The sequence below is a fragment of the Orcinus orca genome, chromosome 4 (genome assembly GCF_937001465.1).
Source record: "Orcinus orca chromosome 4, mOrcOrc1.1, whole genome shotgun sequence".
Taxonomy (NCBI): domain Eukaryota; kingdom Metazoa; phylum Chordata; class Mammalia; order Artiodactyla; family Delphinidae; genus Orcinus; species Orcinus orca.
The window spans coordinates 47,915,836-47,933,635 of NC_064562.1; the positions used below are offsets into that span (position 1 = coordinate 47,915,836).

The 17,800-nt window shown below is 45.4% G+C and overlaps 1 protein-coding gene and 1 long non-coding RNA gene across 23 annotated transcripts in view; one reads left to right on the plus strand and one right to left on the minus strand.

Moving 5' to 3' along the window:
• Positions 1-588: 588 nt before the first annotated feature.
• Positions 589-17,800, minus strand: part of SHROOM3 (shroom family member 3) — a 197,568-nt gene continuing 180,356 nt past the window's right edge. For 9 of the 10 annotated variants that reach the window (XM_033406499.2, XM_033406498.2, XM_033406495.2 and 6 more), the window contains 2 exons: positions 5,589-5,861; positions 589-1,563 (listed from right to left, as the gene is read on the minus strand). In XM_033406499.2, coding sequence (XP_033262390.2) covers positions 1,198-1,563; positions 5,589-5,861 — 639 coding nt within the window. In that variant the 3' untranslated portion in view covers positions 589-1,197. The remainder of the gene's footprint in view (positions 1,564-5,588; positions 5,862-17,800) is intronic. The other variant, XM_033406493.2, reaches the window with a different exon arrangement.
• Positions 846-17,193, plus strand: LOC117196751 (uncharacterized). Of its 13 annotated transcripts, none has more exons than XR_007477177.1 (7): positions 846-985; positions 4,686-4,843; positions 5,772-5,907; positions 9,003-11,302; positions 13,714-13,808; positions 14,078-14,232; positions 14,342-17,193. It is a non-coding gene; the product is annotated as an uncharacterized LOC117196751 (long non-coding RNA). The 13 variants fall into 13 exon arrangements; XR_007477174.1 differs by having other exon boundaries at positions 9,003-9,085; positions 11,236-11,302; positions 11,498-14,232; XR_007477176.1 differs by having other exon boundaries at positions 9,003-9,085; positions 11,236-11,302; positions 12,156-14,232.

Here is a 17,800-nt window from a genome sequence, read left to right on the forward strand (position 1 = left end):
CCTGGTCGCTGGCCCATCATCTCCTTCCATCTTCCAGTCTCTATATTTTAATAAACTTACAACTTGGGCTCTCGAGTACCCTCAGATGTTATTATTGAAGCAGAATAGTGCAAAATCAGTCTTCAGAGGTTAAGGAGGGAGTTTTCAGTGAAAATGTAGTTGATAAGTTTGACATTTTAGGAAAAGAAACTTTTTTGAAAAGCATCTCTAAACAGTCTGCTAAAATATCTCACCAAAGAAGTTGTATTTAGCTCAAATCTCGTATAGGAGGACAGCATGAATTCAGTTTTGAATTGACTTGGGTTCCGGCCTCCTTATCAACAGGTTGGAGAGTTGTGCTTGTTAGTAAAATTTAGCTTTCTCTCCACCCCAGTGATAATGATAGGAAGCACTAAAAGGATACGCTCGCCATGCTGCATAAAGCCTTCTTCCTGGGAAGGCGTGTGTGCTCCCGACTGCTGTGGGAGCACAGTGATGAAGACTGGCAGCAGTGGCAGCCGGGGCTCCCCCATACTCAGCTTAAGACAAGCACTGAAGGTCTACTCACTGTTGAGAGTTTAAGAAAAAAGTCTCCACACTCAATGTGACTGTCTTTGGAATTCTTCGTTTCATTAAGGTTCTCACAAAATACAAAGCTCAAATGTAACCATCTACGTCCACCACAAAACAGAATCAAGTAAGTGGTTAGCACACAAACAATGATCTTTTTCATTTTTAAAAATATAAATAACAACGTTCAAGGTTTGACAGTTTTCTCCTGTGTGTGTTTCTCTTTAAGGCTTTATGTTGCAGACCCTTAAGTACGCGTACCTGTCGTCAGGATACACTGCCCACAAGCAGGGAAGGCCACTGTGGGTACATTCCTGAGGGTGACACGCACTTATCCATGTTGCCTCAAGCCTGTGGAAAACTAAACAGACACCCTCCGATCAGTTTGCACAGTTTCATTAATTTTCTTCCTACCATGAAGTGACAACAGAAAGGGGTAAGTTCCCAGCAGCATTCAAGCTCTCAGAAGATCAATCATGAAGGGCGAGAAGGAAAAGACAGGCTTTTTCCTGGATGGAATTTTTTCCTTTTATCCAGAAAAACCCCCATAACCCATAGAGTTTAAAGGCTGGCTTGTATTGAAATGTTTTTCAGATTAAATAGTGTTGAGAGAAGGGGTGGGCTTTTCGTTGGGTCCTGGAGAAGAGGTTAAAGTGGAGAGGTTACTGTTGGAAAAATACTGACAGTCCACCCTCCCACGGCAGTCACGTCACCGGCGAGGCCTGGGGGCAGAGCCAGGGCCCCTGCCTTGGGCACGAAATCCGAGGGAAGGCTCTCCAGCAGACACTTGACCTGCTCCTGGCCCAGCTTGATCTTGTCGTCCAGCTCCCGCTGCTCGATGAGGAGTGTCGACTTCATTTTCACAAAATGCTGGTAATCCTGGAGTTGCTCCTTGGAAAGGTAATGGGCCAGGATGTCCAGCACCACACGCTGCCTCCGGTCCACATTCTCCTTGAGCTCCCGGGCGTCCTCGTGCTGCGCAGCCAGGACCTTCCTCTTCTCGTTGAGAGAGCTCTGCCAGGGCGAAACAAGCAGATCAGCAAAGGGCCAGCAGAACGGGGAAAAGAACCGAACTGCCCGCAGAGGGACCTTTTTCAGGACAGTGCAGTGTCTAAGTTTCTATTTTGATTGTCGATCTGAAGTAAGGAGACTCAGTCGTTTGAAAGTCAGTTCATTACCCTTATGTTGCAGATGTATGGTTCTCTAACTTATAAAGTCATGTGGCGGCTTTAATTTGAGAGATTATGTTAAAATTGGCTGGGGTACTGGCTTTACTTTAAGGCTTCTAGACTTAGAAGAACAATCAGGATTCCATTTATATGAGGTCCTTAGAATAGTCTACAGTCATAGAGACACGAAGCAGAATGGTGGTTGCTAGGCTCTGGGGGAGGGGAGAAAGGAGGGGGAGTTGCTGTTTCAGTGGGTATAGAGTTTCAGTTTCGCAAGATGAGAAAGTTCTGGAGATCTGTTACACAACAATGTTAATATAGTTAATACTACTGAACTGTACAGCTAAAAATGGTTACGATGGCAAATCTTATATGTAGTTTACCACAGTTAAACAACTGAAGGGAAAAAAAGCCAGTCATCAAGGTACCTTGAGTGTTTACAAGTATTTCCATTTTATAGTGGTTCTCAAAGTGGGTACCAGCAGCATCTCCCGGGGATTTGTTAGAAATGCAAAATTTCAGGCCCCCTTCCACCTACTGAATCAAAAGTTCTGGAGGTGTGGGGCTTAGGGGTCTGTGGTTGAAGGAGCCTTTCGGGTGATTCTTTGCAGTTAAAGTTTGAGAACCTCTGCCCCAATCCATAATCAACAATGGGAACATCATATTTACCATCTCCGAAAAAATCAGTTTCCATTTTTCCGGCCTCTGAATCTAACATGAGAGAAATTCTATTTGGCGATGATGGCAATTTCACATTCTGAGAGTTTCTCATACAGACCCAATGGGAAGACAGCGTGTTATCTTCAGACCTTATAGAAGTCTGTAACGTGGCCTTTTACTCAACACGCTGACATATAATGTCATTAAAATTTTTTAAAATTTTACATTTAACCAGACTCTTCAGGCTAAAGTGAATGAGAAACTTTAAAGTGGAAATTAATCAAGAAATAAGAATATTTAGATATATATCTCAACACAGATTAGCTTAGGTAGGGTTATGAAAGGCTCATGTGTCTCTGCCCTAAACTCCCCTTGAACTGGCCTGTCAGATCTTACCTAATAACGCCTAGAGGAAAAGTGCAAAGTTAATAGGTTAATCTTACAAATATCTCCATTTTCACAGGCTTCCTTCTCCTAATCAGAAAAACACACCTAAAAAAGAAACCCTTAGGGACTGAATTTGCAATAAGACATGTTTCAAAATACTGTAGGGAAGTAAGTTAAAAAGTGAGAACCTCTTCCTCACCTTTAAAAAATTATGAAATATTTTAAACATCAGTATTGTACAGAGAATGGTATAAGATCTGTGTGCCCATCATCAACAGTGCCAAATCTTAGCTTGAACATGTTTCATATTTGCTTCAGTTTAAAAACAAAATATTCAGTTGAAGCGTTATATATAGTTCTCCCGATGCCCCTCCTCCCCTCATTGGTAACTATAATCCTGAATCTGGCATTTACTGAACCATTTATTCTTCCTTTCCTTATTCCTATTTACACTTTTATTTAACAAAGACTAATAATCATAAAAACGAATACAGATGTATCTTGCAGGTGAGCAAGCACTTATATGTACTTGAGAGCGTGTACGTGCATTTAAGTGCTGAGTGGTTCCAGAATTGGATTCAACTTATCTTCCCGTAAGAACTGCTCCAGTATTGCTTAGCTCAGATACCTGTGGCATCCACCCAAGCGACCGAGCAGGAGACTGGGAATTACCTTCTGTTCTATCCTTCCCCTCATCTAACACGCCCTGCTAATTCAAACTCATTCTCTAAGTCACTCCCTAGTCTCTATCTCCATGACAATGGCCCAAATTAACAGCCTAAACCCATCTTGCTAGACCATTACAATAAGCCTCCCAACTGTAACATCATTCTCACCCCTCCCCAGGCTGATTATGTCATGAAATTAGTTCATGGCTCTCCAGGCCTACAGGCTAAAGTCTAAAGTACGACCCTTAGGTCTTTGTGATTATTTTCTGCACTGGATACTGTTTACCCCTTCAGATCCACCCTCCTCTGCCCTGCTCTATGTCTAGGGAAGCTGCACCCTGCTGGCTGCTGGTTTTGGCCAGTGGCAGTCATGGGCAGGAGGCTGGAAGCTGGGAGGGAGAAGAAATTGAGGCCTTTATCCCTGGCTCCCTCCTTGCCAGGGGGTGGTGGCGACAACTTTTCACCCGGGCCTCAGTGCCGCAGGTCAGCTACAGCTAGAGTTCTGATAAGGGCCCCTTCCTCGTGCTGCTCCAGGTCCAGAGGTAGTGATGGCTTCCCCACTGATGCTAGCCCTGGGGGGACAGTGGCTTCATTATCCCTTGTTGGTCTCCCTTAAAAACAAGTAAATCAAGGAAGCACTCTGCTCTAGACATACCAACCACATGTAAACCAATTCTTAAACACGCCATGGTCTGTCTGGACTTTGTCCATGACATTCCTCCTAAATGGTAAAGCCCTTTCCCTCTCAGCCCACCTGGAATTAAGAAAGTCCCCTAGACTCCATTCAAGCGGCACTTGTGTGAAGTCCTTCCTGACCACACCACACCGCATGAGGGGTGCGCTCACAGCTCTGAGTTTATCGCTGTGCTGCAGCATACTAAATACAACTGCCGCTTCTACACTGGTTACGTTGGTTTTCCTCACTAACTGCTGAGTTCCTTGAAGGCGGGCCTGTTTTTAGGCAGCGTTCAGCCCTAGCACGCGGGGCACCTGGCATCTGACAGGTTCTTGTTAGCTGCTTTCTGGATGAAAGGAAGGTGGAAAGGACAACACTTTTGAGGCAAACACAGTCAGACAGTGTGTAGGTGAGGAAGTGAAGGCCCAGAACATTTACACGAGGAGGGCACTCGCCGGGAGAGGGGCTGCAGGAAGTTCCTGGATGCTGAGTCACATTCCTAAATGCTCACCGCCTAGACTTCCTTCAGTCCTTTAAAAATCTATTTGACAAGAGACATCTTTCCTTTGAATGCAGTACATTCGGAGAAATAATTGGGAAATCCCTGACAGCACTGAAAGAGAGAGCTGTAGCTAGAAGGAGCCAGAAAGCCAAGGAACCACTTGACGGCTGCAGCGCTCATCACCTCGGCATATATATGAAAAGTAGCTACGTTGATCACCTGACCTCCCTTGGTAAGTTTGTTCCACGAGGGTGGGGATCTGACTGCTTTGTTCACAGAGTATCCTAAGCGCCTAGATCAGAAAGTGGCGTGTACTGGATACTCAGTAAATATTTGCTGTACAGAGGAGCACATGAAGAATGCTCTGCAGCTCTGGAATTAAGTTCAGTGAGGTGAATAACGCTTGGGGGCTGCAGCAGGACTCCTCCTGTCCTGGCCCTGTTGCCTACTGGCCTGTTGTGAGGATTCTATGAGACTGCACCTACAGTGTCTAAGCCCACTGCGTCTGACCCAGAGGGAGGACTTAGATTCCATCTGGGATCGCCACCGCTGTCACTACCAGTTATTCCGGTAAGGGCTGCCATGGACACAGCGGGTGCATCTTCACCAAGTGCCCGTGGCCCCTCGCCTGCAGATTCCCGGGAGCCCTGTCCTCGTCCCGAACAGTTGTGTCGTCCCTCTCCCTTTTTTTAATGTCAACCCCCATCATGCTTTTACCTTTCCTTTTTCTGGGATAAAAAGGAAGGAAAGAAACTCTGGCACCCACATTTTTAACTTTCCTAAGTATCCCTGAGGCTGAGGGGTCAGCATGACATCTTGGCGTGCAAGATCCTTCTCCTCTGTTCCCTGTACGTTGGGGTCTCTCCCTGCCCCGGGGGGGTGGTGACCGTCTCTAGAAAGGCTCCTGTCTAATCATGTTCTCTGGGTACATGGGCTCAGGCAGGTAAAGTGTTGAGCGGAATTGTTAGGCGGCCTACCCTTTCCTCGTTACTGGCATCTTCACCAAGGCCGCTGAGGACGTTCTCCACGCGGGCCAGGCGTCCCGAGAGGGAGAGCAGCAGGTTCACCACCTTGTCCAAGTCCCCGATGAACATCTTGTACTTGTCGATCTCATTGGGCTTGCAGAGCTCACTGATCCAGGCCTCTACCTCTTCCCCCAGGGCGTTATTGAGCTTGATGTCCATCAGCAGGCTCCCCTTGGCTTCCTGGAGGGTCTCAAGCTTGTGGGTGAGGCTTCCAATCAACTCCGCCTGGAACGAGAGGGGAGACGCATAGCAAAACTTAGCCAGCTGACTGGTAAGTGAGGGCAGGATCCACTTCTCCCAGCTGCATCCTTCCTGTCTCGTCTTCGAGGCTCAGCTGGAGGCCCCCCTCCCCCTCTGCGTGGACTGCCCCCAACATAAGGCCACAGTCTGCCTTCCTTTCCCTGAATGTCTACAACTGCCTTCTCTGAACCTGTTCAGTCCTCACAGGCCAATGCGTGATTACACATTACCTCGGAATGTTTTCCAGTTGTGTCGTGCTGTGTACAGCGCTCTCTTCCCAACTGGTTTGTTAACTACTCACTTTTAAAAGTCTTTTCAATACGTGTTCTCATTTGATGCTCACAACAATACCGTAGGCAGGCAGGGTAAATATTCTTGTTTAACAAGTGGAGCAGACAAGAGTCAAAGGAATTAGGGAATTGCCTAAGATCACAGAGCTGAGTATTAGTCACAGATGCCATTCGTGGAGGAAATACCACGAGCCGAACACTGCGAGGAAGTCCATGGATTACCTCACCTGGTCTTCCCAGCTGTCTCGTAGTAGATACTACTTTAGCTGCATAGTGCGCTGGCCGAGGAAACTTCGACTTAGGGAGGTGAAGTGAGGCTAAGACACCTACGCTGGTGGGTGGGGCGGCCGTGAACTCAGGCAGCCTGACTTTGGGGCCACCCTTGTACAACCGTCGTAAATATTCATGAGACCTTTATTCAGAATTCAGTCCCTTGTTCTGTCCTGCACCCACGGTCTCCAGTGAGCAGGGCTATGTAATCTGCCACCTTACTTACAAACCTCCATACTGTGAAACAGGATTACACAAATACCCAGTGTGCTTAACTGAAGGAACGAAGCAAAGGTCTTAAATGCCTTCAACTCTGACTTCATTTGTATGAAGCATCGACTCTTACTTTGTTGCAAGAGAAATTAGACTCCATGGCCCTTTAGTCATTTTTCTCTTCGCCTGAGGTAGCCATATGGAAAAAGAACATCATCTTTTTTTGGTTAAAACCTACTTCTTTACCGCTAACAAGGTTCCAGCTCAAAATTTATACGCGCGCGCGTGTGTGTGTGTGTGTGTGTGTGTGTGTGTGTGTGTGTGTACATAAACCCAAGCTGTGTGAATTCAGTTGGAAGAAAACAAAGGGTCACAATTTCTACGTTAGAGTAAATCTTCATTTTAAAGGAAGGAAGAAAAAAAGAGAAAAAGAAATATTTTTGAATAACCAAACTGAAGGGTACTGACAGCTTTGGGTACTGTTTCTGCAACATGTGCACCAGAGAATACAATAATCACAATGATAAGGAAAGTATTTATTTCCCCACCATCTGCCCCCACCTTGGAGCTGGACTACCAGAGGTACTTCAACTAAGCAAGGTTCCCAATGTCCTTGAAATGTTCAAGTTCTGGCTTTAATGGTGACATCTTACTGTCTTCTCAACTCGCCTAATCCCAGAGACTGAAGGGGGCTTAAAACATTCCCATCTGCTGCACCGACTCATTATGGGTTATAATCTTTGGCTTTCTACAAGCAGTTAAGACAAAGTGGATACAAAAGACAATTTTAATAGTGGAAAAAAAATGTACAGTATATATTATTCCTTAACTGAAGAGTCTGAGCTCAGAAAAATGCAGGTGGGAGAGAATATTGTTTAATTTTCCTTATATTCCCCTGGAAAACTCATCATTTTCTAAACAACAATTCTGGCTGGCAGCTATGGTATTTGCCTGGAAAATAACCTGCTAGATACCTCCAGGAAAATGCCCAGCGGGGGTGACGATCTTGCACTGTGCTCTCTGTTCCTATGAAGAGAATGACAGGGATACTGGAATGGAGAGAAGGAGGGAAAATAAATAGTACTTGCTGTTACATCTCCCAATATCCCTGCTGGACAGGGTTCCACAAGTCAAATGTCACCATTCCTGTCTTTCAGATAGACGAAGAGAGAGACTGACATCTACGTGAAGTCAGCCCAGGAGATTTTAAGCCTCGTAGCTTGCATTTCCTCGGCTTGCCACTCTGAATGTTACCAGAGGGTACTTTCTTATAGAAAACAGGTTATGCCAAATCCAAGAGCTAGTTAACTAAGCAACAACATTCTTACCACTTCAACCTCAGGAAAAGGCCTTCTGCTTATTCCAACGTTTTGAGATCCATTTCAACCTCACATCTTGAGTAGTATACTTTCTACAAAAGGAATTTAAAAAACCAAAGAGTAGAAAGAAAAGAAAGCAACAGCTTCATGTTTTCCGTTATTCCTATAAATATGACTTCTTTTGAAACTAATATTGTGTCATTTCTGGAAGGAACTCCATTCTAAAAATCCTCATTACGGCTCTCAGTAGCTGGCATTTTAAGAGATAGATGTGATGATTTTTAATTTGCAAATGACCTTAAACCAGTAAAGGTAAGTCTGTCCTCACATGGGGTGAGTGGTGAAGAGGGGGGAGAACTCTTCCTCTGAGTTTCCACTGAACTCGGTGCACTTATTTTCTCAGGCTCCTTCAATCTAGGGGTTCATAATATCCTTGAAATGTCCAAGTCCTGGCTTTAATTAAAGGTTATGGGTCAGCAGTGCTGGAAGGGCAGCCACCAAGCGAGCAGGGTTTGATGGGTAAGGATGGGTCAAAGAATGTGACACAGCTGGACAGCCATCAGGTTCAGAGTCTAGCCCATTCAGTCTTTCCCCTGGAGACCCTGTTGGGTGTTTTTGGTTTTTCATTTTAATTTTATTGGGGTATAGTGGATTTACAGTGGTGTGTTAGTTTCAGGTGTACGGCAAAGTATTTCAGTTATACATATAGTCATTCTTTTTTAGATTCTTTTCTCATATAGTTTATCACAGAATACTGAGTAGATTTCCCAGTGCTATACCAGTAGGTCCTTGTTGCTTATCTATTTTATATATAGTACTGTGTATATGTTAATCCCAAGTTCCTGATTTATCCCTTCCCCCCACTTTTCCCCTTTGGTCACCATAAGTTTGTTTTCAATATCTGTCAGTCTGTTTCTGTTCTGTAAATAAGTTCATTTGTTTCATTTTTTAAAAATTAGATTCCACATATGAGTGATATCATATGGTATTTGTCTCTCTGTCTGACTTACTTCACTTAGTATGATAATCTCTAGGTCCATCTATGTTGCTGCAAATGGCATTATTTCGTTCCAGTCTATGTCTTTTGGTTGGAGCATCGAATCCATTTACATTTAAGGTAATTATCAACATGTATGTTCTTATTGCCCTTTTGTTAATTGTTTTGGATTTGTTTTTGAAGATCTTTTTTCTTCCCTTCCTCTTTTGTTCTCTTGTGATTTGATATCTATCTTTAGTGTTGTGTTTGGATTGCTTTTCTTTTCTGTGTGTGTATCTACTGTAGATTTTTGGTTTGTGGTTCCCATGAGGCTTTGATATGGCAGTCTATATATGTGCAAGACTGTTTTAAGTTGCTGGTCTTTTAATTTGAAATGCATTTCCGATATCCTGCATTTGTACTCTCCTCACGATTGCTGGTTTTGATATCATATTTGTGTGTGGATGATTTCCTACCTTTATGTTTGCCTTTACATACCGTGAGCTTTCCCATTCATAATTTTCTTGATTCTAGTTGTGGCCTTTTCTTTACTGCCTAGAGAAGTTCCTTTAGGATTTGTGGTAAAGCTGGTTTGGTGGTACTGAATTCTCTTAGCTTTTGCTTGTCTGTAAAGCTTTTGATCTCTCCATCAAATCTGGATGAGAGCCTTGCTGGGTAGAGTATTTTGGGTTGTAGGTTCTTCCCTCTCATCACTTTAAATATATCATGCCACTCCCTTCTGGCCTGCAGTTTCTGCTGAAAGATCAGCAGATAATGTTATGGGGATTCCCCTGTATGTTATTTGTTGCTTTTAGTATTTTTTCCTTTGTCTTTTTTTGTCAGTTTGATTAATATGTGTCTGAGCATGTTCTTCTTTGCATTTATCTTCTATGGGACTCTCTGCTCTTCCTGGACTTGAGTGCTTCCTTTCTCATGTCAGGGAAGTTTTCAGCTATCATCTCTTCAAATATTTTCTCAGGCCCTTTCTCCCTTCTCCTTCTGGGACCCAAATAATGCAAATGTTGGTTTGTTTAATGTTGTCCCAGACGTCTCTGAGGCTGTCCTCATTTCTTTTCATTTTTTCTTTATTCTCTTCAGCCGCAGTGATTTCCACCATTCTGTTTTTCAGCACGCTTATTCATTCTTTTGCCTCAATTATTCTGCTATTGATTCCATTTGGTGTATTCTTCATTCCAGTTATTGTATTGTTCGTCTCTGTTTCTTTGTTCTTTAAATCTTCTAGCTCTTTGTTAAACATCTCTTGTCTCATCTTGATCTGTGCCTCCACTCTTTTTCTGAAATTTTGAATCATCTTTGATATCATTACTCTGAATTCTTTTTCAGGTAGGTTGCCTATCTCCACTTCATTTAGTTGTTCCTGTGGGTTTTTTTTTATCTTGTTCCCTTGTCTGGAACATAGTTCTCTGCCATCTCATTTTGCCTAATTTTCTGTTATCTGTGGTCTCCTTCCCACTGGCTGCAGGATCATAACTCCTCTTGCTTCTGGTGTCTGCCGTCTGGTGGATGAGGTTGGTCCTGGGGCTTGTGCAGGCTTCCTGGTGGGAGGGACTGGTGCCTGCCCACTGGTGGGGGGAGCTGGGTCTTGTTCCCCTGGCGGTCAGGGCCATGTCAAGGGGTGTTTAGAGGTGGCTGTGAGCTCACTACACATTTAGGCAGCCTATCTGCTGGGGGATGGGGCTGTGTTCCTTTCCTGCTGCTTGTTTGGCCTGAGGTGTTCCAGCACTGGAGGCTGTAGACTGTTGGGTAGCACCAGGTCTTGATGCCAAAATGGCGACCTCCCAGAGAGCTCAGGCCGATCATTATTCTCTTGGACCTCTGCCACCAGTGTCCTTGCTGCCCGCAGTGAGCCACAGCTGACCCCTGCCGCCCAGGAGACCCTCTAAGATTCGTAGGTAGATCCAGCCCAGGCTCCTGTGGAGTTACTGCTTTGTTTTGTGTCCCAGTGTACGTGAAACCTTATGTGCACCCTCCAAGTGTGGAGTCTCTGTTTCCCCCAGTCTTGTGGAGCTCCTGCACATGAGCCTGCTGGCCTTCAAAGCCAAATGCTCTGGGGGTTCCTCCTCCCGATACCAGGCCCTCAGGCCGGGGAGCCTGACGTGGGGCTCAGGACTCTCACTCTTACGGGAGAACCTCTGCGATATAATTATTTTCCAGTTCGTGGGTCCCCCACACAGTGGGTACAGGATTTGATTATGTCGCGAAAGCGCCCCTCCTACCATGTTGTTGTGGCTTCTTCTTTGTCTTTGAACGTAAAGTATCTTTTTTTGTAGGTGCCAGTCTTCTTCGCCGATGGTTGTTCAGCAGTTGGTTGTGATTTTGGTGTTTCCGTGAGAGGAGGTGAGCTCATCCTTCTACTCTGCCATCTTTTTCAGAAATGAGGAGCTGCTTTTAGTTTGGATGCTTGCTGTCTCTTTCCTCAGCATGCGCTGGCCGTTACCCCCTTGACACGAGGTGCGCAGGTGCAGTGGTCCTTGTGCGCTCCCAGGACGGCAGGGTCAGCGCTTGGCACCTGCCCTGTTTTGGTTTTCAAAGACATCAACAGTGGCAGAAGAACCAGAAGCCTGTCTGTACAGGAGCTGATGTGTACTCTGGGCTTCAGGGGACAAGGAAAGGACAGAATAAGATGAAAATGTCTAGGGGTGATACAGGGAGGTTGCTGTGGGAAGGACCAGTATACATTTCGCGGCATTCTGACTTCTGAAAGCTTGTTGGCTGGGCTGTAAACGTCATACATCACGGCTCGGCGTATCTGCTAATACCAGTATTACTGAGCAGTCACACCAGTCCCTCCTGGCTCAAAGCTTGTACGTTTGGATAGTATTTGAATTTTTCACATTTACCAAGCCCTTAAAATATGGAGATTTGGATTTTAAAATGTAGTTAAGAGGGATGTGAGTAACTGAAGGCAGCAAGGGAAAGTTCGCTGTGTTAAACAGCCATTTCTATGTCAGGCAGATCTCTTAAAAAAAAAAAAAACACGAAAAAACTACCAACTTACACCCATAGAATTCAATGGGGAGAGAGAAGAGGTGTTTCGATTTAAAAAAATAACTAACTTATTAGTCTCTCAGGAGCTAATTAATTTGCAAAATCATTGCCATGTATCCACTTCTTATCTGGCAGAAACTGTTAACTCACCCTACGTGAGCTGCTACTTATAAGGGTTCTCTCTGTAAACATGGCTTAACAGATCCTCCCTCGCACCCCACCATCTGCATGCAGAAATCTTGCTGGGTCCTGTCCCACCTCCTCCCTGCTCCAGCACCAGCTCCAACGAACACTGGACCAGGAGTCAGGAGACCCAGCTGACAGAAAGCTCACCGTCAGGCCAGTCCCCTGACCTTTTGTGTCTGTTTTCTCATCCACTGCAAGGGCATCCTAATGCCTGCCTAAAACTAATAATAATGTTTAGTTACAGCGCTCTCTGTCTGTGCCAGGCACTATTTAGGTGTTTTCCTGTTCACTTACTGCTCACAACAACCCGATGAGACGGGTACCGTTACTATCCCCCTTTTGCGGATGAGGAAAGGGAAGCGGATGGAGGTTCTGTCACTTGCCCAAGCCCAGGCAGCTAGAAAGCGGCAGCACCGGGCTTTAAATCCAGGTCCTCCAGCTGCAGGGTTCAGGCTTCTGATCACTACATTAAAACGGCTCAGAGGAGTGTTGTGAGGCTCAGCTAAGATAAAGCGTGTGCGAGCACTCTGGAAATTACAAAAGTATTATACACATCCAAGTTGTTATTAAGATGAGGCAACACCTGGAAGAACGCACACCAGTCATTTGGGTAGATGCCCCAGGGGAACATACCCAACCCGCCCCCCCCCACCCCCAACACTGCTTTGTCTTCTGGGAGGACTTGTGCTCACAGGGTTGCCAGTAACATCACTACACGCACAGCTGGCCTCGACTGATGGCCTGTCTTGATCTCAACAGAGTAATTCAGGACCCTTAGCCGCGTGGCTAGAGTTTGGGGCCAGAGTGGAGTTCAGGCTCCGCTGGTAAAAACTGGGACTAGATAAAGACATTGAGTGTGAGGACCCAGGCAGCAGCATGTGACTGTTTTCTTTAGCTGCATTTCACCCCATAGAGAAGTCAGGGGCAGTTTCTGTCCTGAGAAAACCTGCATCCCACGTTGTGGGACCTATCAAAGCAGAAAGGTTGCGGGGGCCTGACTGCCACTTCAGATATTCTCTAGCACATTCTCTGTCAGGAGTGGTTCTCATTTCCTCTCGGGAAGGCTTGTGACCAGAGAGTTGTTCAGTCTCTTGGTTCTGGGCGACAGGAATCTCTGACATACAAGAAACGTTATTAAATTTCTTTAAATTCGACAAAACATCCTCCTCCCTCCCCGAACGACCTCCTTGTTTTTCCTATGTCTGTTACCACAGTCACCGAGGCCAGGAACTCGGGAGCCAGCCCTCCTCCTTCCTCTCTCCCATGCTCCGTGTCCAATCTGCTACCGGATTCTGTCTCTTTCGCTTCCTTTAAAAAAAAAACCTAAATCCATCTGTTTCTCACTGCTCCTACCGCAGCTCCCTTAGGCCCGCCTCGTTGCTTCCAGGCCCAGGCGGCTGTAACTCCCTCCCCACTACCCCCCCCCCCCCCCCCCCCCCGTCTTGCTGCATGCACAGCTTCCCTAAATGTAAATCCGCCGCATCTCCCTCCCCGCTGGTAAACCCCCGGGAGAGGGACTGATGGTGGCCAGATGGCGGGAGCCCACGCCAGCCTCTCTCCCCTCCCTCCTACAGCGAACACCCCTGGACCCTGAAGAGGGCTCTGCAAGGTTAGCTGTGGCAGTGCGCCGGGGAGGGGAGCCACGCCTGAAGTACGACCCAGAACAGGGGTGAGTTTCCTGCTTCTCCCCCTTTCATGTTCTGGTTCTGCCCTGGAAATAGCCTCAATGCTGAACTGCACAGAGGGTGTGGCAGCAAAAATGCTGCTTTCGGTGAGGTAAAGCAGGTGGGGGAATCCTGTTTCTTCCTCTTCCCTCTCTCCTTTTTTTCCCCCCCTTTCCCAGCCCTGCCCCCCAAAGTGACTCTCCTTGCAGAGTGCACGGTGCAGTGGTGGCACAGGCACTTAACACCCCAAGAGAACACCCTTCTTTCTGTCCAGAGGAACGGGGACAACGACCCCATGGACCGAAGAGTGTGAGGGGAATCCGCACTATTTTTCTCTACTGAGGATAGTCCCAGCTATGCAGAATGGCGCGGCCGTGCAGGCTGCCGTGACACCACAAGAACTTGTCCTATTTCTAGCCAGAGGCCCAGGTAAAGGGGCCGCTGGGAGCTGGGAGTGGGGTGGGGGGGTCAGGTGGAATACTGGACAGGAGAGAGCAGGAAAAGGAGACCCCCTAATTCGGTGTCTGAACTGCCTTAGGTCCGGGCTCACCCTCAAGCTGCACGTGTGTGGGACAGACCCAAAGAAGCACGGCAACGGCTTTGAGAACTGAACTGTGACAGAACAACTCACCCAAGTCCCAGGCTCAGCCCTGAAAGGTGCCTGTGTAGGACAGTCACATATAAGGCAGCAGAGGCTCTGAAAACTGAACTGACACTGGAACCAACAGCCAGAGGTGGGACAGAACTTGTAGCCTGAACCTAACTAGGCTGCCTGCTAAAACAAAACAAAAAATCAACCTTCTTCAGAGGATTTTTCACAGAACCCAAGACTTACACCATAACACTCAAAATGTTCAGGTACAATATTACCCAGCATGAAGAGAACCAGTAAAATGTGAACAGCTCTCAGGGGAAGACAACCAACAGGTGCTAACCCTGAGATAACCCAAACGGGACGATAAAAGCCTTTAAAATAGCTTTTGTAGCTATGCTCCATGGTGGAAGTAAACACTCTTGAAATGAACAGACAGACACTAAAAAAAAATGAATGGAAATTTTAGAACTGGAAACTATAATATCTGAAAATTTAAAAAAAATCACTGGCAGAATAGAGACAGGAAAGTCAGTGAAACTGAAGACAGATCAATAGAAATTATCCAATCTGAATGAACTGACAGAAAACATTAAAAAACATGAACAGGACTTCCCTGGTGGTGCAGTGGTTAAGAATCCACCTGCCAATGCAGGGGACACGGGTTCGAGCCCTGGTCCAGGAAGATCCCACATGCTGCAGAGCAACTAAGCCCTTGCGCCACAACTACTGAGCCCGAGCACCCTAGAGCCCACATGCCACAACTACTGAAGACTGCGCACCCTAGGGCCTGCGAGCCACAACTACTGAAGCCCGCGTGCCTAGAGCCCGTGCTCCGCAACAAGAGGAGCCACCGCAGTGAGAAGCCCGCACACCGCAATGAAGAGTAGCCCCCGCTCGCCACAACTAGAGAAAGCCCGCGTGCAACAACAAAGACCCAATGCAGCCAAAATAAATAAATCAAAAATAAAAAGCCCTAAAAAAAAATGAGCAAAGTTTCAGAGATTTGTAGGACAATATCAAAAGGTCTAACATTTGTGTCACTGGAGTCCCAAAAGGAGAGAAAGAGATTAGCACATAAAAAAATATTTGAAGACATACTGGCTAAAAACATCCTGAATTTAGTGAAAGACATAAGTTTACAGAATCAAGAAGCTTAGTAAACCCCAACAGGATAAATCAAAGTTAGGCCCATACATATCATAACCAAACTGCTGAAAATCAAAGATAAAAAATTTGAAAGCAGCCAGAGAAAAGCAACACATTGCATGTAGGAGAAACAAATATTCAACGGCTGTGCGTTTCTCATCAGAAACCCTGGAAGCAAGAAGAAATGGGACATTTTTAAACTGCTAAAAGAAAAAGAATAGTCAACCCAGAATTCCATATCTAGTAAAAATTCTTTAGAAATGACAACAGAATACAGACATTCTTAGATGAAGGAAAACTTAAAGAATTTGTCACCAGCAGACAAATGCTTCAAAAAAGAAATGCTAAAGGAAGTTTTTCAGGCTGAAAAGCAGACAGACCAGAGGAAAACTTGAAACTTTAAGAATAAAGCAGGAGCGACGGAAATAGGCAGCTGAGAACCATGTGGCTCACTAATGATCTCTTGGGGAAAGCCAGTTCTGAGGAATAACAGATTTTTTTGCCTTTTGAAATATTCCACTAAGTCTCTAAGCCAAAGCCTTTTGGCCTTCAGAATAGAGAATCATGAGATCTGGTTAAGCAGATTTTTGCCCAATAGATATGGCAGGGTTTAGCCAAAGAATTGAAAGCCCTAAGTATTAAACAGTCTTTAGATTTTATGTATGTCAGAAGTTCAGAGAGTGATTGTTTTATATTTTAAGTAATACTTATATTTACTTGGAATATTACAATTCATCATCTAGGACATATAAATAAAAAGTATATTAAAGTAAAACTGATTGGAAATGCTAGTTTCAAAATATTAATAAATCAGGATTCTAGTTTCCATTCACTCTTAGTTTCACGCGTAGAAATACATCTTAGGTTTACTAACTTTAAACATTAGGCAACAAATTATTACTTTGCAGAAGTTGGTAGAAGGCTACACTCTGCCTTAGAACCATCCTGACCAAGCATCTTTTTTTTTTTTTTTTTTTTTTTTTTTTTTTTTTTTTTTGCGGTACGCGGGCCTCTCACTGTTGTGGCCTCTCCCGTTGCGGAGCACAGGCTCTGGACGCGCAGGCTCAGCGGCCATGGCTCACGGGCCCAGCCGCTCCGCGGCATGTGGGATCCCCCCGGACCGGGGCACGAACCCGTGTCCCCTGCATCGGCAGGCGGACTCTCAACCACTGTGCCACCAGGGAAGCCCCAAGCATCATGTTTTAAAACCATCCTTAGGGAAAATAAAAGCTTGTTAGAGAACTAACAAGCTTTAGGGAAGAGAACTGCATTTGGGAAGAGAACTGCATTTTCAACTTCACACTGAATATATTAATAGATGCCTTCAACAACATCAATTAAAGCCTGCATATTTTCTCTCTTTCCAGATCAGATATGTAAATGCAAGTGACACACAAATTCTATTACACGTTAATAAACCTGTAGTTGCTTAAAACAAAAAGTCTCATAGGGTTCTCCACTACCACACGGTAAAATCCAAACTCTTTGGCATTTCAGACAAAGCCCCACGTGACCTCCATGACCTGCCCCCGTGGATCCCCCCAGCCTTGTCTCCTGCCATTCATGGCCTTTCTTTGTTATTCTCTAAATTTGGTAATTTCTAATTTAATCATGAGAATTTATTTTATAATACATTCCCAAATATCAGACCTCCTGGAAGTATCTTTCTTCAATACACATGCACTCTCCATGTTTTTTCACACAACTACCTCTTCTCCCACGCTGTTCCCTTTGTCTTGAGTGTCCCCTCCTTCTCCTCTTGTCCTGGCTCACTCTGATTACTTCAGCGTAAAATGTGACAACATTGGCGTCAGAGCAGTTTTGTGTAAAGAAGGTAATAAGGCACTAAGTAAAAAAAACCATAGCCCACATCCGGGATTAAGAAATGCTTGACAAATGGTACCTACTGTCATTTCCTGTGAGGACTAATCCTCTTATTCCTTCGTGTTCTCAGGCTAAAAATACTTCTTGCCACATAATCCTCAGAGTGGGAGGGTGATAATAAAGTGATGAAAAAGCAGTTAAAAAGTAAAATTAAGATGGGGAGGAAAAAGCAACAAGTAGTTTGCCACACTGCTACTGTAGAGCAGGGTACGTCTACGTGCAAAAAACAAAACAACAAAAAACTGTAAAATGTTCAGTTAAAGATGTCCCGGCAGGGCTTCCCTGGTGGCGCAGTGGTTGAGAGTCCGCCTGCCGATGCAGGGGACATGGGTTCGTGCCCCGGTCCGGGAAGATCCCACATGCCGCGGAGCG